Source organism: Fomitopsis serialis (assembly GCF_022376445.1).
Source record: "Fomitopsis serialis strain Sig1Antser10 chromosome Unknown B0H18scaffold_201, whole genome shotgun sequence".
Lineage (NCBI taxonomy): Eukaryota > Fungi > Basidiomycota > Agaricomycetes > Polyporales > Fomitopsidaceae > Fomitopsis > Fomitopsis serialis.
Window position 1 is genome coordinate 1 of NW_025955161.1, and position 20,902 is coordinate 20,902.

The 20,902-nt window shown below is 53.7% G+C and overlaps 5 protein-coding genes across 5 annotated transcripts; all 5 read left to right on the plus strand.

The window, feature by feature from the left end:
* Window positions 1-1,707: 1,707 nt before the first annotated feature.
* On the plus strand, window positions 1,708-2,606 carry B0H18DRAFT_960545 (uncharacterized protein; the record flags this gene model as incomplete). The annotated part of the gene is made up of 4 exons (XM_048042962.1): window positions 1,708-2,238; window positions 2,333-2,388; window positions 2,409-2,465; window positions 2,510-2,606. 4 exons carry the CDS (start codon window positions 1,708-1,710, stop codon window positions 2,604-2,606), a joined length of 741 nt encoding a protein of 246 aa, XP_047885830.1.
* Window positions 2,607-4,290: 1,684 nt separating this feature from the next.
* On the plus strand, window positions 4,291-8,951 carry B0H18DRAFT_960546 (uncharacterized protein; the record flags this gene model as incomplete). The annotated part of the gene is made up of 18 exons (XM_048042963.1): window positions 4,291-4,479; window positions 4,530-4,803; window positions 4,895-4,929; window positions 5,216-5,318; window positions 5,427-5,511; window positions 5,557-5,962; window positions 6,019-6,250; window positions 6,303-6,320; window positions 6,352-6,456; window positions 6,793-6,892; window positions 6,949-7,140; window positions 7,250-7,612; window positions 7,657-7,722; window positions 7,779-7,881; window positions 8,182-8,219; window positions 8,289-8,366; window positions 8,423-8,471; window positions 8,538-8,951. 18 exons carry the CDS (start codon window positions 4,291-4,293, stop codon window positions 8,949-8,951), a joined length of 2,850 nt encoding a protein of 949 aa, XP_047885831.1.
* A 770-nt stretch (window positions 8,952-9,721) lies between these two features.
* Window positions 9,722-14,968, plus strand: B0H18DRAFT_1126500 (uncharacterized protein; the record flags this gene model as incomplete). Its single annotated transcript, XM_048035165.1, has 13 exons — window positions 9,722-9,919; window positions 9,974-10,556; window positions 10,619-10,947; window positions 11,002-11,685; window positions 11,849-12,004; window positions 12,058-12,927; window positions 12,977-13,093; window positions 13,160-13,304; window positions 13,364-13,590; window positions 13,657-13,810; window positions 14,383-14,568; window positions 14,619-14,777; window positions 14,832-14,968. The coding sequence occupies 13 exons, from the start codon at window positions 9,722-9,724 to the stop codon at window positions 14,966-14,968; spliced, it is 3,945 nt and encodes a 1,314-aa protein (XP_047885832.1).
* Window positions 14,969-15,421: 453 nt separating this feature from the next.
* B0H18DRAFT_1126501 (uncharacterized protein) lies at window positions 15,422-16,460 on the plus strand (the record flags this gene model as incomplete). The annotated part of the gene is made up of 3 exons (XM_048035166.1): window positions 15,422-15,462; window positions 15,525-15,602; window positions 15,659-16,460. The coding sequence occupies 3 exons, from the start codon at window positions 15,422-15,424 to the stop codon at window positions 16,458-16,460; spliced, it is 921 nt and encodes a 306-aa protein (XP_047885833.1).
* A 107-nt stretch (window positions 16,461-16,567) lies between these two features.
* Window positions 16,568-20,799, plus strand: B0H18DRAFT_1126502 (uncharacterized protein; the record flags this gene model as incomplete). The annotated part of the gene is made up of 7 exons (XM_048035167.1): window positions 16,568-16,920; window positions 16,980-17,343; window positions 17,398-17,602; window positions 17,660-18,068; window positions 18,117-18,216; window positions 18,282-18,707; window positions 18,946-20,799. 7 exons carry the CDS (start codon window positions 16,568-16,570, stop codon window positions 20,797-20,799), a joined length of 3,711 nt encoding a protein of 1,236 aa, XP_047885834.1.
* Between the last annotated feature and the right edge of the window lie 103 nt (window positions 20,800-20,902).

Genomic DNA, 20,902 nt, shown 5'->3' on the forward strand with positions numbered 1-20,902 from the left:
GCCGTTGTGAGTCGTGGACTCACAACGGCCGCACGCCCACCCTCCGGACCCTACCCGCCTCTCAAGGCTGCCCCACGCGCAGGGGTGTGCTGTCAGAACACCCCGCCACGCGCCGAGCCCACCCACCAGTCAATCGACCGCCCGCCCGCTCGTCAAGCCCCCGCCGCTCGTCAAGCCCGCCGCCGCTCGTTGCCCACCCGCCGTCGATCCCAGCCCACCCCGCCGTTTACGACCGGACGGACGGCTCGACGGTGTGCGTCGTGGACGCACACGCCCCACGCGTTCGCCGCCATGCCCACCGCGCGCCTCCAGCGCCCCATACATCGCCCGCCAGGCCGGTGTGAGTCGGCGACTCACACCGGCTCCTCAAGCCCCTTCTACCGCCTGCCAAGCCCCGTCCCGCTCGTCACGCCTGCCCCACACATCGGGAGGCCCCGCTGACGCACTCCCCCACCCGCCGACCTCGCTCGCTCGCCCTCGTTTGACCCGCCTGCCGAGCCCGCCCACCCGCCAACCATCCCGCCACCTCCCCGCCTTCTACGACTCGACGCACGGGTCGGCGCTGTGCGTCGCCGACGCACACACCCCGCGGCGAGCTCGCTAAGCCCGCGCCCTCGTCGATCCCGCCCACCGGCTATTGAACCCACCCAGCCGCCGTCGATCTCCGCCCACCCCGCCATCTACCGCCCCGGAAGAACACGGCGTGTGCGTCGTCGACGCACACGCCCCACCCGTCTTTTCCGCGCCCACCGGCACCTCTGTCGCGACCGCGATCCCATCCGGCAGGCAGGTGTGAGTCGTCGACTCACACCAACCACACGCCCTCACTCCATGTCCTGCCCGCCCGTCTCGACTCGCCCAGGTGCACGGTTGCCCCATTGTCCCATCCGCCATCCGCCACGCGTCGACCTCGCCACCAACCGCCGTTCAACCCGCTCGCCCGCTCGCGATCACCACCGACCTGCCCGCCGATCCCACGCCTCCCCGTGCGTCGTCGACTCACGCCCCGCCCTTCTCGTTCCACGCCCATGCGCTGCCCTTCCGGGACCACCAGCCCACCGTGCGGGTGTGCGTCGCGGACGCACACCTGCTGTCCGGCCACCTTCTCGCTGGACCCCACCGTTCCGCCGTTCGCAGGCCAGCCTGGCTGTGTGAGTCGCCGACTCACACGGGCGTTCTCCACGCCTACCCGGGTCTCTCGTCAACCCAACGGCCTGTCAAGTCACCCACCCGTTTGCTTGTCAACACGACAGCCTGTCGATGTGTCCGCCCGTTACCTCCGATGCCCCTCAGCCTGTCCGTCGATCTCGGACACGACGAGCGGCTGGGTCCGTCATTGGCGCGCCGAGTCCCAGCTTTTGCTGCGTCACCATCCCGACATGCCAGACCGTCCTGTGGCAAACACAAGGAATGGCTGGGTACGCTTTTGGTGCACCCAGCCATTATATGGTGTTCTGAAAGGGTGGTAAGGATAGGATTAGCGTCAGACTAACCGTCAATGGAGGCAAGGAAACTGTGATTTGTACCCCTGGGATAGTCAGACATGCAACTAAGTAGCAGATTCAATGAGGGTAGACTGTATCGTTGTCAATCGATGCAGTACAGCTACAATATCGCAGAAGAAGCAGCAGAAATATCGTCTCTGGACGATGCGCGCCGACGCGACACATTGGTCGCACGATCAGCACCGTCCGTGAACGATGATGGATGCACGCATCATCTACAAACGATGCAGGGTCGGGCGACACGACACGACAGTCCACAGGCGTGGACGACATCGTCCGTGAACGATGCATGCACGGATCGTCTACAGACGATGGGTCGGGCGACACGACACGACAGTCCACAGGCGTGGACGACATCGTCCGTGAACGATGCATGCACGGATCGTCTACAGACGATGGGTCGGGCGACACGACACGACAGTCCACAGGCGTGGACGACATCGTCCGTGAACGATGCATGCACGGATCGTCTACAGACGATAGGTCGGGCGACACGACACGACAGTCCACAGGCGTGGACGACATCGTCCGTGAACGATGCATGCACGGATCGTCTACAGACGATGGGTCGGGCGACACGACACGACAGTCCACAGGCGTGGACGACATCGTCCGTGAACGATGCATGCACGACCAAGTCCTGTTTGACATCCACCGACAGAATGATGACGTTTCATTGTGTCGCCGCAAAAAGGCGCCGCAACATTCAAAATTTGGTCTTATTCGTGTTCATGTACCATCTGTACCACGTGGAGTGACACGACACGACAGTCGGATACATCCGATCTGTTGTAATGTTCTGCACGCAATTTACGAACTATTTATAGAGACAGGATCAATTGATGCTTCAAGAAAACAAATGTCACACCGTCTTTAAGCGCTGGTATCTGTCGATGTTGACAGTCTGCTCCATCTGCAGAGGGTCCATGCAGAAGCCGTGCCGCCACAGCTAGCCAGATGGTGACTCTAGTAGATTATCGTTGGAGTCACGTCAAATGTTGTAGCATCTGCAATTTGATACACGCCATGGGTTCAGCCCATGGCGTGTATCAAATTGCAGATGCTACAACATTTGACGTGACTCCAACGATAATCTACTAGAGTCACCATCTGGCTAGCTGTGGCAGCACTTTGCATGTGACAGCTCTTGGTGCCTTCCGTCGACACAGACTTCCGACAGTCGACGCTGTTGATGCACATCTGGTCCTCAGTCGCGTCCACACATGCGATTCTCTTTCCTTTTGATCTTCTCATTGACCGTGTTACGGTTCAAGCTGCTACTAGACTACTTACGATTAGTACCGCCCTCTACAGGATGAGCGCACCCGTGAATCATCACAAATCATCCCTCCTTACCAGCTACTGAAGACGGCGACTATCGACCGCCTCTCACGCGCGCATTCCTGATACTCCCAATATACACATGTCTCACTTCAGTTGATTTTATTCCAGACGTACCACCCACAAACTGTACATAGACACTGCAAGACACAATAATAACCCTACTTTATATGCATATTAGCACCAATGACAACCCATCCCACCCAATGAAATTACCTCTACGGAGTTGTACCGAACCAATATATCGCTAGACACACACAACGCAAGCCCCCTCGAGTACATACATAGCAGCTACTTGGAGTCTACATAGGGCTATGCCCTCCTGAAACGATGAACAGGATTTGCAAACAACAACCAGTCGTGTCCAAGCAGTACACGATGATATCTTCATTGATCATGCGGCCTGTGGGCGGTGTCGCGTCCGACTCAGGACAGCCTCCTAAGCGGTCAAACTTGATGGACCTCGACATTTTCATGGGGCGGCTAGATGTGTGAGGGCAGCCGAGTTTAATGGTGACGCTACGAGGTGTGTCCGAATGATCGTAGCGCTCGTTTCCATTACGTTTGTGAAGCCGCGATGTAGGAGCTCTTGCGAGTGTCCGAGTTCGCCGGGTGATGCTTGTTGCCCTTGGCGACGGGCTTAAATAGCACATACCAATTGGTGATGATTCAGCGATTGATGTGATTCACGCGACAGCTATTATTTGAGCCACTATGTCTGACTGTTGCGACGGTTTGCTCTCAACACTGTCAATATCTAAGTGATACTTGGTCGTGTTTAACGTATTGTCATTTAGATTACGAGTACGCTCACTTCATTGCGTAGGATTACTGTTTATACTCTCTTGAATCGACATAGAGGCCTGAGTCGTAGACTAGGGTCGGGTTGCGTCGGAAGCTGGTGCACTATGTGTGTTCAAAGGTTTCTATCACCCATTGGCAATGTACGGAGCGTTGCTAGCGGGAGACACTGTCCATGTCGGGAGTTGCCTACGACACTTGTGCTGGTACTTAGATTAGTTAGGTTAGTTAGCGGGAGACACTGTGCCTGTCGGGAGTGGCCTACGACATTCGTGTGCGTACATTACAGCGACACCAACCGACACGGACCAGTTTGTTGTCGTAGTTGAGATAAATGGATATTGATTCACATACTCAAAGAGAATACCAACAATCCTCATATAGCATTGAGAACAGTGCAAACGTCGGGAGCAAACCACGACAAATGTGTGTTGTCGCGCTATTCCTGCGACAGTCATACAGTGTCGCATACCACTCAAATCTGCCAACGGGTCTTCAAACACTCTCAGGTAACATAACCTTTGCTTTTACGCTGCCTGAAATTCCCTCTTACCTGGACCTTTTGATACAATCAGTAGGTCACAGTTTGTCGACCGTCTCCGACTGTCGGACGACCACGTCTCATCGTACCTCATCCACCCTCATGTCGCCCCGCATACCGCGCTGCCTTGTCTGGATTCGGCCTACCGACAACAAGTTCTCGGCGGCCTACCACGGAGCAAATACACGCAAATGGCGACCTGCAGTGGTCAGCAAAATCGACGTGTTAAAGTCGGGACATATTGCAGGCTTTTGGGTCGCTCCTCTCACAAGCAGTCTCAATCTGAAACTTGTGAGTTGTCTGTCTAATTACATCTCCACGTCATACAAGATTTTAGGTAGTGCGACGCAACCGCCTGGCGCGCAGTTGATTGGGGCCGCCCCGACATTGCGGTTCCCGGCCACAGTTACACCATTCCCTTCCGACTCCCTCTGCGACAGAACGACTCGTTCGGAGCCGTCGCAAGTCATGTCTGGGTTTCCGATCTTGGCCAATTCTTTACCGTCGCGCAGTGGAAGCAGGCTGTTACCGGGGGGCAGGCGAGAATACTCGATTCCGACGTCGCCGTATCCTTAACTCAATTCGCCGCGGTTCGCACGCAGTTGCGAGTATTAGGTACGTATCTACGACATAACGCGACGGCTAATCTAACTGAACCCAGGGAAGGGTGCGCCGTAGATAACGTCGCATCAATATATACATACAGACATGGTACTTAGGCCCTACCGTGTGCAGTCGAAGGTGGGAGTAATGGAGCATGCCGCATGAAACATTCCTTCGATAATGCAGTTGTGCCACAGGGTTGTCAAGCACGGGTAGATGTGGAGCAACATATGGCGAATACAAAGGGGGTGTCTATTGCTTGTGTATGGCTCGCTCGCTGATGCGGTGGCTACGATTTAGGTCGTCAATATCACGCTAGGTACAGCATAATGCCTTGAGAAAACACTATGAAGAATCATGTTCACGCTGGTGAGGGGCTGGCATACACAGTTGCACCAGTGTTATTTGGATACATCGATCGCAGACGATGCGTCAGGAGGCCAATATTCCCTCTGTCGCGAGCTGTTATCGACGTTGGCTTGCAATGTCGCAGAACTCGACAGTTATCGACGTGGAGCCAGTATCATGTGAACCTTAGGCTTGATGATGAGTGCATTCAATTATCTGTCAACGCCGCTTATCCAGTAGGTGTGCACAATGTATTCATGCAATGATCGGGCAAATATCGGCTCCAGCGCTTGGGTCCACGGAACGTTGCGATGTGCAACTGAGCCTTCCAAAGTTCCACGTTCTGATGGACGACGCGTTCGGCCCGGGATGGTTTGATCGCCGATGAGTATGAGAGATACGCCAATTGGGGCGCAGGCATGCGATGGAAAATCTGTCGCTCTCTGCGCCAGCTGCTAAGTCTACTAATAGTATAACTTCCGACATCGTTCTCCGTTTTATCCCTGGACTACGACACCTGCGCACGGCCTACCTCCCTTCATCTTTTGCTTCCATCACCCTCCGACGAACCCCTTCAATGGTGGGCCAATCCTCCATTAGCGACCTACGTAACCACGTATTCCATTTGTCGCCCATGGGAGCCGAAGGTACACGCCAACGTCATGAGATCCTGGAAGATAGGAACCTGTTCAGTGATCTTGCTCCTGCTCCGGATGAGTGGAACACAGAGGTTTTCAATCGCCTTGAACGCACGCTTTGGGCAGCATACAACAGCCCGCTCACCTGGAGGAACTTTGAACTGTTAATTCGCTGTCACGTCCTGGTAAGCAACCAAAGCTGTCGAGATATAGCATCGCACCATTCACTGTACTCATACAGACTCCACCTTGGCTTCGGTCACTGAGGCGTTCTGGACAGGAGCAGAACTTTCCTGTTCTTCTCCTCGCCTTATTCCAATGGATCACTGTCGATCCCTTAATCCCTCACGACGCACACAACATTCGGTGGTTTCTGTTCGAGTATTACAGAATACGGCCGCGTGTCGTCTCGTCCATGGCTAGCCCTGCTGCACATCGTAGAGCATTTGCTCCGATGGCTCTCCGCTGGATATGTATGTCGTCACCTCGATTTTTTCTCATTCGCACTGACTTGTGTCATTTTAGTGAATGATCGTATTGTTGGTGCGTTGTGTTTAAATGTACGCGTGGGCAGTACATCATCGTGTTAAACGCTTGTCAGACGTTCGCGACCCTACAGACCTCGTTACACTGATTACCAATAGACCTGTACAACTGCAGGTTCAAGACGATGATAGCGGTAAGTTCTGACACACACACCATGTATGCCGATAGCCCCAGACACTGACATACTTTACAAAGATGTCGACATTGATTACGATCACGCCATGGGTTATGAACTGAGCGACTGAGACAATGTCGTTGCAGAGGTCGTTGTGTAGCACGTCGAGGGAATGATCGTAGAGTCGGGATTATCCGACAACGAACGTATGCTTGTCATTATCTAACCGATGATGTAACCCCTCCGGAGTCTTGCCCATTCTATGGTATCACATCATGTTTCATGGATTTTCTGTGGTCCTCGCACGGGGTAGGGACGCGTGATCTGAGAATGAAATATGATACATCGTAGTAGATTCATTGGAACTGCAATATCTTGTGAGAACAAGCGGAACGACGTTCGACGAGCGCGAGTGTCCCGGGCGCGGACGATGCCCGAAGGGCAATCGCGTGAGGTAGGTACATCGAAAACTACGGTTTATATACCCTGACCTCCCTTATCTTCATTCAGGAACTATCTCGGCCGAGCTTGCGAGCTCGTGCCTAAACGCATGTTCCAACACACTCCCCCGAGCGAAGCAAGCGAGTGCTCACGCGCACTCCCCGCAGTTCGACATCCGGCACTCCCCCAAGCTCAAATCCTCGTCTTCTCACAGTCATCCAGCTCCGGCACCCATTCCAACACTCCGACATCCGGCCGATAGTCCATGCTCATGCGAGCTCCGACGGGCAACCCTTAGGTGCGAAGGTAAGGCGACAACGTACAGCGGCGCGATCCTCGTCCAAATCCGGCAACTTCACAACATCTCCAGCGACAACAATTCGATCGGCGGTGTCCTCGACGGACAGTTCGGCGGTGCCCTCGGCGGGCGGTTCGGTCATGCCCTCGGCGGGCGGGTCAGACAACGGTTCGGCGGTGGACAGCTGAGCTTCGGCCCTGTCCCGGGCGGTTCGGTTCGACAGGTCGATCGTACGACGTGCGGCGGCGGTGGCGCGCGTGCGGCGTTCAACGGCGGGTTGACGACTTCAGCCTCGTCTAGGCAGGTGGGTCGACGGCGACGGCGGCGGGAGTCTGCGGCATGGCGACGGCCACAGAGTATCGGCGAGCGACAGCATACGCGCGAGGTCCAGCAACGCAGCGAGCGGCGGGCTTTCAGCTGCCCCAGAGCCTTCTGGTAGTAAACCCCCAGGTGGGCTGACGCGATTGTGTGAGAACAAGCGGAACGACGTTCGACGAGCGCGAGTGTCCCGGGCGCGGACGATGCCCGAAGGGCAATCGCGTGAGGTAGGTACATCGAAAACTACGGTTTATATACCCTGACCTCCCTTATCTTCATTCAGGAACTATCTCGGCCGAGCTTGCGAGCTCGTGCCTAAACGCATGTTCCAACATATCTGCCACTTCGCATGTAGGCGAGAGACACACTATGTGACGGATACAGAGGTATGAATCGACTTGCCTGCACTAGGCAAATTGTGGGAGACGTGCGTCAAAGTCATGGCAATTTGCTCGTGACACAGAACACCTCCATCAGGTATCACACAGAATGATAGAAGCCATGCGGTAGGTGTGCTTGGATACATGTACCAGGGTGCACGTTGGGGTCGATTCCGACATGATACCAGCTCTAGTCTACCTAGTGGATCATATTTTCCCCTTTAGGGTCCAGCACAAACACATGCTCCTTGATTTTCCATATGCGACCACCATTGACTCTTATACCATCTTTTGTTTGACGACAAGGGTATGCCCGATGCAATGGCAGAGTTGTACCAGGGGAGGTCAGTCAGCTCACAATGCATCCTAATTGGCACGACATATATGCTTATCGTTGGTTTGTCGCGACGTAGCGTCTCCGACGAACCGACCATGCCAGCATCGAGCAACATAAATGAGGCGCCGAACGACCTGTATGTCAATTCTGATGCGTGAGTGCTCAGGTTTTTGTGATACATCTTGCATGCGACTCTGTTCACCGACCCAGGGGTGTGTATAAGGACATGGACATATACCCGTCTATTCCTACAGAGCAAGTGAGCTCATTCACATCCCTTCACAATGTAGCCTCGGAAATAGATTGACTAACTGGTAGCGCTAAGGGAGCTCCCCTGAACGAACAGCAGTCTGATTTCTTAATCGATTTCCAACCTCCAAACGGTGGACTCGCGGATGCCTTCCAAGCTTGTCCATTGGTCAAACCTGGATCGGACCAATCGTCATGGGGGATCATCCACGCATTGAACTCTTTTTCTACGACAACATTAGCTTGTACAACACTAGTCGCACAGGAGTCGTTGCTTATTCACGTGAATAGCTGTGTCGCTCGTATGGTCTATCTGGAAAATACTAAAGCTCGACATCCACGGTTCTGTTACCAAGCCTTTGTACCTACCAAGCTATTAGAGCTGCGCTATAATAGCAACATCTTGTTATGTGATTCTGGAGTGCTTACTGTGCAGTGTTGCTCAAATCTGTTCGCGCTCCAAGTCTACCTTTCTGAGAACAAACAATAACAATGGTTCCATGGGCTACATATATCGTGTCCCATAGCAACGAATGATACCGCAGTCTATTGTTTAGACGGAATATGTCGCAGACCGCTGTAGGTATTGTCTCCTGCCCATGCCAGTGCTTTGGGTGGCGCATTGGAAATGACGCATGGGGGTACATGAGCATGCTATCAATCGCAGACGATACCTACATTTGCATGTCGCGCTGTGTGCACACAGCGGTGCTAGGTGGGCCCAGTCCCTGATGCTTCGTATTCGTTTCGCTCGGTTGCGCAACATCGTATCTCGAAGCGACATTCGCTTGTGATAACGAGTGATTAGCTTCGGCATGTGGGCGGCTTCTCGATCGCACGACAGATCCCCGTGAATCTCGGATGATCATAGTATATTCACCAATGAATGCTAGGCATTAGAGAGATTTGATTTGCACTGAAACATTGACATCATCGTATTCTCGCTGAACCAATCAAAATTTGGGTCTGGTACCAGTCCTGTCTCCGAGGCCCGGACTAACGTCTGTGCATAATGATTGAGTGTAAAGTAAGACCAGATATGAGTCGAGCTGGTTCAGCGCGGGCGTCTAGAACACTAAGAGCTGCTCAGTGTCCGACAACCGTCGCCACCTTAGTCCGACGGTAACGCGCTACCCCTCGCCCGACGCATTTCTGCACGCCCATAGTCCGACAGTGACACGTTATTCGCAGCCCGACACAACTTTGTGCACTGGCTTGTTATCCAGAGACCTGCTTCAATCAAAAACCCTAGTAGCCAGTATGTCGTCTGCGAAGCCGAAGCCGAAGACCGCGGGCAAGGATGGAAAGCCGAAGAAGGCGAAAGGTGTTTCCTCAGAAGACGCTCGCTCAGTAGACGTCCCAGACATGGTGTCTCCAGCGGGAGCCAAGGGGGAAAGTGAGAATACGGATGAGAGGATCATGTCAAAGGAGGACGCCGATATTTGGGATTCGGTGACGGTGCGTGCTTGGCTCATGCTTGAACTCCGAAAACTTATCATATGGCCTCTAAAGAACCAATGGTCGGAAGTCAGCCCTGCAAAGCTCCTTGAGCTCGATCGTCGGGCGCAGGACGCGTTTCTCGGAACGATGAAGTTCAACATCATCGACAGGAAGTCCATTTCACCACAGTTTGGGAAATACAACAATCGCCCGCTTGACGAGGGGGCGCTATTCCGCCTAAAGGAGAATGTTACTAAGCGGCACGCACACGGCTTCCAGAGCGACTCGCACCTCTTATTCGCTGTGGACAAGGACCACTTACTACACAGCCCTGCCCCTGTCGGAGATGAACTGCTCGGGGATCGTCTCCCAGAGCTGCGCTTCAAGGAGACGATACAGAGGCCCGTTAACGTCGTTGCATTGGCGGGACAGCATCGTCACCGTATGGCCAACGATCTCTACAATATGTGGGGAGAGGAACTTGCGGCGCTCGAGGACGCTTCAGCCAAGTCGGACGACGAAGCAGAGTCGGAGGATGGGAATCAAGACTCCGTTAGGAGTGTCGCGAGTGAGAGGAGCAGGGAGGGGAGAGCAGTGGAACTTGAGAGGATGATGGCTGAGGTGCAGTGGTGGGGAGTTCGGTTATACGATATTCGTAAGTATTCATTACATTTCACGGGCGACACAGCACTCAGCAGCCTGTAAACCACTATTCAGACAAGCTCACCGCGGACGATGAACTGGCAAGGCATTTGTCGCGAAACGATGCGAAGGCACGGCATGGAGAAACGTCGGAAGAGTCGATGATACAGAAGTTGGACTCTATTCGGCGAGCCTTCATGGAGCTTGGAATGGACGCGTTCATGAAGAAGCATCGACTCCTTACCGCCACAAAGCTCAACGTGAACTCTTCGATGTCAAGAATCATAATGAACGTCTATATGCTTCTCATGGTTATCTCAATGACTCGATTTGGCGTACACTTTCGCTCTCAGCCAGAGTTCAAAGTCTCGTGGCTTCGCAACCTCAGCGACACACACGGAACGGTATGTATGATACCCGTGTGCAATCATCATCGACTCACTTAACGGTTGAATCAGCTACTTTCGTGGATCTTCATTCGACAGTGTGATCGTCTGGCACGAGTCGACTGCGTATATACTCTAGAGGAGAAGAGGCGAACTACCGGCACCCACGACGGACCGCCCGTCCAATCGTCGTCCGACAACTCCGAGTCCTCGCAAAGTGGCCGGTGCGGGTGGCCTTCTTTCTACAGTATTCGCAAGGCGATGAACGCCTACGAGAAGGGAACAGGCACCGCATTCAGCGCGGACGAGCTCGCAACGCTTGAAATGAAGTTCTGTCGAGGACGCGAGCGATTCCACGGCATCTTCCAGAACGACGATATTCTCCGAGAGCTCGACGACATCTACGTGAAGACTTTTCGTCGCGCGGAGAATATGTTTCTCATGCTGGGTATAGACGTACAAGAGTACAAGAGTACGCTGATAGAATACCGCGATCAGGTCGTCAAGGCTATACGGAATCGCTTTATCCCTCTGGAGAGGGAGATGTCTGCTCACCGGAAGGCAGAGACACAGAACCGTCCACTGCCTAACGTCTCTGAGGCTGCCCTCAACTACGACCAGATGCTTTCTCGTGTTTACTACAGCCTGTCAGTGCGCGACGACCACGAAGACATCATGCCATTGCCGTTCATGACGATCAGCCTGTTTCGCGATCTACATAAGGCGTTCAGTCGGACTCCAAGGGCTATCAAGGAGGTACGTTCAGTGGTCACTCTAGTTCAGCTGTTTTGGGCTTTGATGTCGCGACGAGGGTCGTATCGATGTTGAACGATGTGACCGTCGCGCGACGGATTAGCCATCGTTGAAACAATCTGCATACAACAATTGTTTGCTGACTGGGATTCAATGTGATTCATAGGTCGCTGGCTGGTTTGAAGGCCTTCACTGGTACTACCAGGGAAGCAACGCAGCCACGCAGGATTTTAACGATGCGACGAACGCCATGTTCATCGCCGTCAAATATTGGACGCAAAATCACCTCACGGACAACCAGCAGCAGTCCATTTTGGATCAGGTATGCACAGCGCAATCATCACCCATTGTCGAGCTGAAGGGAACTCTACGTAGATCGCAGCCGTCTTCATTCTAGGGAAGGCCCTCCTCCTACCAAATGTGGAGATCGAGTTATCCGCTGCATCCATCACTCGACCGACGAAGAAGGACATTATCAAGAAGATGGCTGCGTCGTCAGCACACTGGAAGGACGGTCAGGGTCTATGTCTCTCACCATCCGAAGAAGCCGACAACTTGGCGGAGCTATTCTGGTTCTGGTCGGAAGACAAGGGAACGTATAAGGCCTCCGACCACCTTCAGGGCCTGCTGTACAAGATCGGCGCGAAGGCGTTGCCACGTTCGGGGTACCCTACATCTCTTCCTACAAATCCACTTGGACATAGACTGATCCTCCGTGGCACGAGTAAGAAGGACTTACGACACTGGGAAAATCGCCGCAAGAAATCCTTCGAGTGGCTGTATTCCGCTGCGCTCATCGAGGATGCGATAGCCCAAGCATGTCATAATCAAGTCGACATGGGGAACTCGTTCTTTGCCCTGCGACATCTTCTGTGGGACGCAATGAACATGTTTTACGACGAAGATGAACTCCCCACCAAGGGTTTCGTCTTTTGGGACGACGATATCGATGAGCCGGATGACTTCGACATCACGATACATGGGTGGACATCTGTGACAGAGATGAAGATCACGCTTATTGGAAGTGCATTGCAGAGTACTCAAGGGACTGAGACAGAGCGCAAACAGCTTCAAGATCTTGTGTCGTCGCTTGAATCCCATGCGCTTGGGAAATACCGTCTCACTGCAGACGGAAGGTTCAACAAAGCACAGGCAATTTCGTTGGAGTGGACATTAGCTATCGACGCGATCAAACAGGCGAGTAATACAATACAAATCTATGATTCAGGAGTCCTGAACAAGTCCGTATGTCGGAATCAAGGCTGCCATTCAAACCTGCACCCGTCGCCGACAGTGGAAGAGTGGCACGTCGGAGAGTCTGCCCTTTAGTCGAGGTGCCATCGACTACTATCCTGTTGAGCAACGTGTCGGGCATGAGTCCCATTCTGCGAGTGTTGGGACGATATTTCGCGTGAGCATATCATACCGAATCTCGCGACACGTCTGTCCTCATCTAATTACCAATGGCATGCTGTAGTGGCCGAAGCGTCCTGGCCTTGACGGCGAACTGCTCGCTGTTGAGGGAGAGCGCAGCTATATCAATCAGCAAAACGGTGATCGCCCAGCAAAGGCGCCAGTGCCAACCAAACGACGCAACACAGATGTCGAGGACCCTGTACGAGGTGAGAGAATAACGCGACATGGTGCAACCGCTCGACTTATATCACTTAACACGTCCCAGCTACCGCAACCACAGTACGCGTACGTCAACAATCTTCAACAATCGCAAGCTCTGTGGACGTTTACGACAGCAATGCGGATGGAGAAGGTGACACCGACAGTGATTTCGCCAACCATGATGAGCCGTACTTGGAGATGACTACTCCGAAGAACATGGCATCGAGCAAGAGTGGTGGTTCGTTGGGGACGGAAAACGATCATAATGGAAAGAATGATGATGTCCCTCTGGTGAGTGGTCGCTGCTAATTGCGTTCACCGTGAAGACGTACATGCTTATGCTGAACATTGTCTCAGGTCGAGTTACGAAGTGCGGAACACAAGCATCGGACAGATATTGCGCCCGTACAGCCCATGCAGATTGGTAACGCTTCGACAGACAGTGCGCGCGTCGAGCCTATGCAGATCGTCAAGAAATCCAAGTATCCATCGCATGCTGAGGACAATTCCGGTGAGTCGCCACATTATATGGGGATATTGCACCATGCATCTATCGTTGCAAGTGATGCGCCTCGACATGTCTCGGGCGTCCCTTTGTCGCTCCAAAATCATTTCGACTCGCTGCACTTACATTTCGAATGGCGGTTCATGTTAACATATTGCAGCTTCCGCGAAGAAAGAACGTGGCTTTCGTCCGGCTCCAGTCAATACTGCGCCTTCGGGAACGTTTACGTTGGCCAGCGAGGATAAATCAGGTACGTAGATATCATGCAACATGCCTATGGTCACGGTTGGAACGGACAGAGACATGTTTCTCAAAGTCGGTGATACGGAGGATGTGCAAGCTTCACGTCGTCGGAAGGCACTTGTGTACGATTTCAATGCACCTTCGAAAGAGACACCACCAAGCGCAGCTTCAATTTCACGGCTGAGGGGAAATATGAAAGCGAGATTTATCCCAGTCGAGGGTCACCGCCGTGAGCTGATTTGACGGAGAACATGTCTCTCACTCCGGCTCATTAACTCTGTGACTCTGTATTCATTCATCAGAAACCAAACTAATGACCGATCGTATTTTTCTAGCCCGACAGAACTCCACCAGCAAATGGCAGCCAGATGTATTTCTTGACTCATTCTCTGATGATGAGCAAGAACAGCCAGTCACTGCATTGAAGCAAAAGCCAGTTGTCGATGCTAGGAATGGGACGAAGACACGGGAGATACGTCTGGACTCAAAGACGAGCAAGGAGTATGTTTCAGATGCTACAGGTGAGTAAAATCCTCGAGACACACATTTTCGTTGTGCTCACTAGCACAAGTGGTACCGTCAAAGCGGGGGCACGACAATAACGGAGGCGCGACGAATGATGGAAAGCGGCAAAGGGTTTCTCCCGAGCGCCCAAGCACCAGTAAATTGTCGCGTGCTCAAGACAAGAAGAATCTGGCTTCCAGTCGAGCTACAGGAACGTCGCGTGGCTGTGAGTTGCATACATCCGATGCTTACCCGCGACACTGATGTACTGGCACAACAGCAAGGGGAGCTCCGAATACTGTGTCGGACGATGAAGATGAGCTTTTGAGTTTCACGCCTGTCACAGAACCGGCGATGAAGAAGAAAAAGAAAAGCAAGAATGCGGAAAAGGTGAAGAAGACTGTTTCTGATATCTAGATTCTTTGACATATCATCTGTCGCGACCGTATCAGAGACCGAACCCTACGTAGTTATTTGATCTAGTCCGCGCTGTGGTCAACCTCGCTCTATTCTTCACGAAATCCAGTATACAGTATCGGAGAACAAGGATATCCCTGCTCAGCCCTCACATGTATCGCAGTAGTAAATGTTTTGGTAAGAGTGGATGCACTGAGGAGGGACGGACTTGAGGCCGACATGTGCTCGCTACCACTCCTGTCGGCTGAACTATTCCGACGTATCAGGTAAATACAGCGACGATCAAACGGGGTCATCCGCAGCTGCCGGACAAGCACATGCTGCGGTCTCCTCGGAATTTTAGAGCCGAAGAACCGGTACGCAAACTGGCGGTCAAGCGAAGATACAACCTTCGCTCCCAACTCTCATCGTCACCAGCATTGCGACACTCCTCGTTTTCTGCACGCCGATACCATGGACTTAGCTGAGGAGGTCCCCAATGGTGACGATGGCATGTGCGTGTTATTACTTACCACTGCTGCGAGCCCATCTGATACTCCTTCCTGAACTTATGTAGCGACATCTCGGAGGAGGGATCTGAGGACCCATTGCCTCCGAATGAAGTGTTAAACCAGTTGGTCGACCGACCTGACGCGTAAGTGACGTGTGACACTACCATGTAAAATGACTGCTTAATAACTGCTTCATCAGGGAAAACGATGACGGAGACTTCCAGCGTGCTTTGGTAGGGAGGGCTGGGCCGTTCGACCTGTCAGAAGTGCCAGATGCAATTGTCGCCGATTCCAACATTCAACAAAAGGACATTTATACGACGATGCTCTACGGGAACGCGTTGGCGGAGAGTCGGACGGACTGGGACCGGATGTATCGCAAGTCTATGCGTCTGTCGGACCTACGCAAGATCTTCGAGAAAAAGATGTCGACTCGCGCGATGGAGCTTCTCTCAATGCGGGTGGACCTCACCATTGATGACCACTACACGATTGACCCCAAGAGTCCCGATCTGTTATGGGACATCAGCAGTCACAACCTCGATTTCTTTGCGGCGGTCTCGCGCGACGTCGGCCTTGACGCTGCGATCCCAGGCGTGCGCACGGACCACAACTGGGCCGCGACAATTGATCTACATCGCTCGTATCGTTCATTCAAGGCGCGCTACGTAGACCTCGGTTTCAATTCCCATGGACGCATGCTGTACTTTGGACGCGTCGGATCGCTAGAGCTCTGGCTTGCGTTTCGTCCCCGAGACGACTTTGAGGTTGACCCTGCTGTGGAGAAGGCGCGGACCGCGGAGATGAGGCAGAAGTATGGAAGGGACGGTCACGACACTCGCCTAATGCCACATCATGTCCAGATTGTGCTTCTATTCCTCTCAAAGATGCTCGCGACGCTCCGTAGCCATCACATCGTAGTTAGCCACGATTGGGGCCTCCCAGCAGCAAAGTCCGACCCTCATCGCCTGAGTGCAAAGGCCTCCACAAATGCGCTGTAAGCTCTACACATATACGTCGTTCGTGACAAATATCTGACGACGCTCAATCATCCTTCCTCGTTCCAATCAACATGACCACACTTGCATCGGAAACTCCTCTTGCGACAATGCCTGTCTCTGTCGCCGTCCTGATGCGATCGTTTCACCTCGCGCATGGCAAACGTTGCATCCCATCACGCAACAGCGACTCACCCTCAATCGAGCTCAATCTTGCCGACTTCAGGCAGCTTTCCTTCGTCATTGGCGCAAACTGGGCGGGTTGGACGAGGAAGGTCCCAATGGCGTGGAAGGCAGACGGATTTCTTCTGGGCCACGAGCCCATATCCGTCGTCTGTCGCTATGGTCAGAATACACCCATTGGAGGAGCTGGTATGGAGGATATCGAGATGGAAAACTGGCGCAGGGATCGTAACTACCGCAAGATTCGCTACGTGGCATTTGCTATCGCATCGCAGATTTCGTACGTTTCCTGTGTTTTTGGGAATACTGTACAGACAGCTGACTGATTCTTCTTCGCAGATGTTCAGAGGTTGAGGAATGGGAAGAGAGACCAATCGAGGATGTCATGCGGAGAGCGCCTCTGTACGACTCTCCAGATCCTCGAGTTCGGGAGCCGATTGAGGACCTTGCTGAAGTGCCTCTGCGGGACGAGGACGGCCGTGAGATTAATTTATATGACGCTCACGGGCGTCGGGTTCCTCGTCTGCAGGTTGCACCATTTGCCGACACGAAGATATGCGACGTGAAGGTCAACCTTCGTACCATTGGAAACGCGTTCAAGGCAGATTATGGTCAGCAATACGCAATGGACGAGTACAACGCAGACAATCAGGGAGCCGACGACCCCAACGAGGTCGCGTACGAGGGTGATGATGGCGATCAGGTGGGGGTGCGCGATGGCAACGATGATCATTGGAATGCTCAACATAAGTTTCAGGACGACGATTCACGGTGGGACAACTATGACAATGTCTTGGGCGATGATGGCCCTGTGGAGCCAACGATCTCCGTCTACCCCCAGGCGTTTATCAGGCACATCGGGAATATGCAGGCAACAGGTCCCCCGACATCGCTCAACCCTTTCATCAAAGCAATCAACAATCGATATCGCGACAAGCGTCGTCGCAGTCACCTGGAATCCGGTGCGCGACGACACCGACGTCGCAGCGACAGTTCCTCTGACAACGGTCGGGATGAAGTTGGAGACGATGGCGAGGGGCGCGGCGACAGCGATGATGACGACAACGACAACGACAACGACGACAACGACGACGACAACGACGACAACGACCACCACGACAGTCACATCAAAGCTCTTACTGCTGTCGCATTCCAGGGTTACTCAAAGATTTCGCATCGCGTACGTCCCTCAGCAGGAATGCACGAAACTACACACGGCCTGGGAGGAATGGCGCTCGCAGGTGCTTACACTGCCAAGGGGCCAGCACGACGGGTCTTTCAAAACGTCTACAGCAAGGTGGCAAATGGCATGCCACATCACCGGTACAATGAACGCATTCTGGAGCACGACGCTCCCCGGGAGCTTAGGGTGGAAACCGCCTATCAGGTGGACATGAACGCCCTCACTCATGAGGAGCGGACTGGCGTGTAAGTGGAGCACATAGATAAACAGGATATAACTGACATTTAATACAGCGGCCTCTATCAAAACATCCTGCTACCTTTGGTAAATGCCTGGACTCACCCTCGTGTTATCGACGAGTTCAAGCAGCATCTGGTCGTATTCAAGGGCGAGGTACGTGATTGATTCTGGGGTAATGATGGCCCTTCATCAGCTGGAAACTCAAACGTCCGACTTAGGTGTCGCCGGCATACACTGCATGGACGACGTATGGCGTCACATGTGTTCTAGAGAAGATCTGGGACCTGAACAAGGACAAGGTTGAAAATGTCGTCAACAATCCAGCTGCCGATCACAAAGACGAAGACCTTCCACCTGTTTCCGACATCGAGATCATGGCACTCTGGGAGCGCATCTTAGCCTATGCACACACTGGGAATGCGAAGGTGTTATCACCGGCGCTCATGCGCCGGACACTTCTCCTCATTAGCCTCCTCTCCCAAGGCCTCCCTACAGTTGATCCTCAGGTTATGTCGGTCACTCCCAATCGCGCGACGGCGGTGTTCATCCGACCGGAGCACTGGCCCATGAAGGCAGACAGCAAGGAGCCAGCTAACGCTTCCAAGAGAGCGCAGACGCTCACATACGGACAAGCTCATTTTGAGGTGAGTGCACGGTTTCAGTCTGTTAGGAACTTCTTTTTGTGTCGGCGACACGACATTCGTCGACGAAATTGTCGATGCGGCGATGTCATAGGACGCGTGGTCCGCATGTGCTGCGTTTTACGTGGCTCACTCCTGGACTCAACAGTATTGATTGTCGACGACGCCGACATTCGGGATGTTTCGCCAGCTTGTCGTACCACCCATGTCGCAAACAGTTCACTTACGCCGTGTATTGCAGATGGTATTCACTCGCCTCCGGATTTATCTTGCCTCCTACCACATGGCAGCGAATAGATATCTAACACTTAGTGGACCGCTGCGACACGCTGCCATCATCGGCGAGATCTTTCTGCACATCTTCATCGCCGACATCAAGAGACTTGTGGCCACATCAGTGAAGGAGAACCTCGCTAAGCAGGTCAGGAATCGTCCGATTACCGAATCGTCGCTGGGCGGCGGACCCGACATTATAGTACGTCAGGAGCGAGAGGCTCGCCAGAAGTTCCTCGATCGGTGGATGTCTGCGTCGCGCCCTCTCTCGTTCACGCCTGGTGACACAATGGCCGCTCTCCTTATGGCGATCACCGAGGACGCGTCTACGATAGGACTTGGACTCCCTAATCCGACGCATCAGCAACTCAGCTTACGCGAATTCGTCCAACATCTCTACCGTATGGGAAGGCCGACCAATCCGGATACGTTGCAGTCGCCCCTGGCGAATGGAGGATCGGCAGCTAGCGTTCTGCGCGTCGCAGTGAACGCAATGATCGCACATGCACCACGGGATATGCGGGAGGAAACAATAAGTCCCACGATCAAGCGCATGCGTAGCGAGGCTCTCGAGAAATGGGTGTGCAGGGCGTTCGCCAATGCTGTGCAGGAGCTCCAGATTCACTTTGTGCCTGCCAAATCGGCATCTACCCAAGGTCGTCCGGGCCGGTGGGCATGCGCCTTCTCATGGGAGACACTCGGAAAGGCCGATGCCCAGAGCGACCTTCTCAGAGAGCAGGCTATCGATGCGGCGCTGACGCCGGTACAAATCAACAACAGGAATGCTTTGGAGGCTAGTCGGCGCGCTGCAAATGATCACGTTCATGTGAAATGGAGTGCAAGCGCGACGCCCCTCCAGGATCTTGGGGAAGCCATGCGCCGTGAAAAGCTTCCTGAGGAGTTCGAGTTGCCCCCCAACGTGCTGCAGCTCCCCGGAGAGCCCAGCGCGAAGTACGTCCGCGACACGTATACGTGGGTCCGTAGAAACTTCGCGCACGACAACCCAGTCCACAAGCTCGCTCTCCTATGCGGCATTGTCATCTCAAAGGTTCTACCAAAGGTGTTTTACGACGAGGGTGCCGCTGATGCAGTGCTTACTGGGATGACTTCGTCGGAGACGATCAAGATCATACGCAACCTGCCTTGGATCGCTAAAGATGGGGAGACGGATAATGGGCGCGGCGTGGAGACGTCCTATCGGAGAGGTGCCAGCGATCCCGGGCCGTATCTAGTAGGATTCGTCACTGCCATGATTGCCTTTCTCGAGCCGGAATCGCCTTTGCGACAGCACTTCGCGGTCGCTCGCGCTTTGGGTAAACCATGGACAAAGAGGAACAGCGCAAAGGGGATCGGACACCTCTTGTTTGCACGCATGGGCCTGGCATGGGTCAAAGGCGGTCGGAGCTGCTTTCGAGCCTGTAGATTTATCAACGACTGGAACTTCCACGACAGGGCCACGCTGATCAAGATGTACGACAGCTTCACGGCCTCCTTAGGTGATCTGCCGCATGGCCCCTTTGACGTCGCGTTGAAGCTTCTTGGTGCTAAACAAGCTTTGGACCTTGCCCATGACGGGCGGATGTGCTACGCTCGCGCTGGAATCGACGAATCGGTGAGGTTGAACGTTGACATTCTCGACTCTCATTTGCCACCTTCGTCTCCACCGATGTCCATCTTTGACGACGACGAATGGGAAGACGATACACGCTCAGGACGTTCGACGAAGCGGAAGTCGGCCAAGCGCTCATACGAGACTGCATTTGACGTCGACGAGTTCGAGCCCGGCCCATCGAGCAGAGTGCAGCGTCGTCGCCGATCGTAACGAGTGTCGGATGGTATGGGGCGGATCACGAGCACTTTTGAACGAAGCGCGATAGGTAATCGATTGCATGTACTCAGTATCCAGTAGTCGCGATAGGAACGTT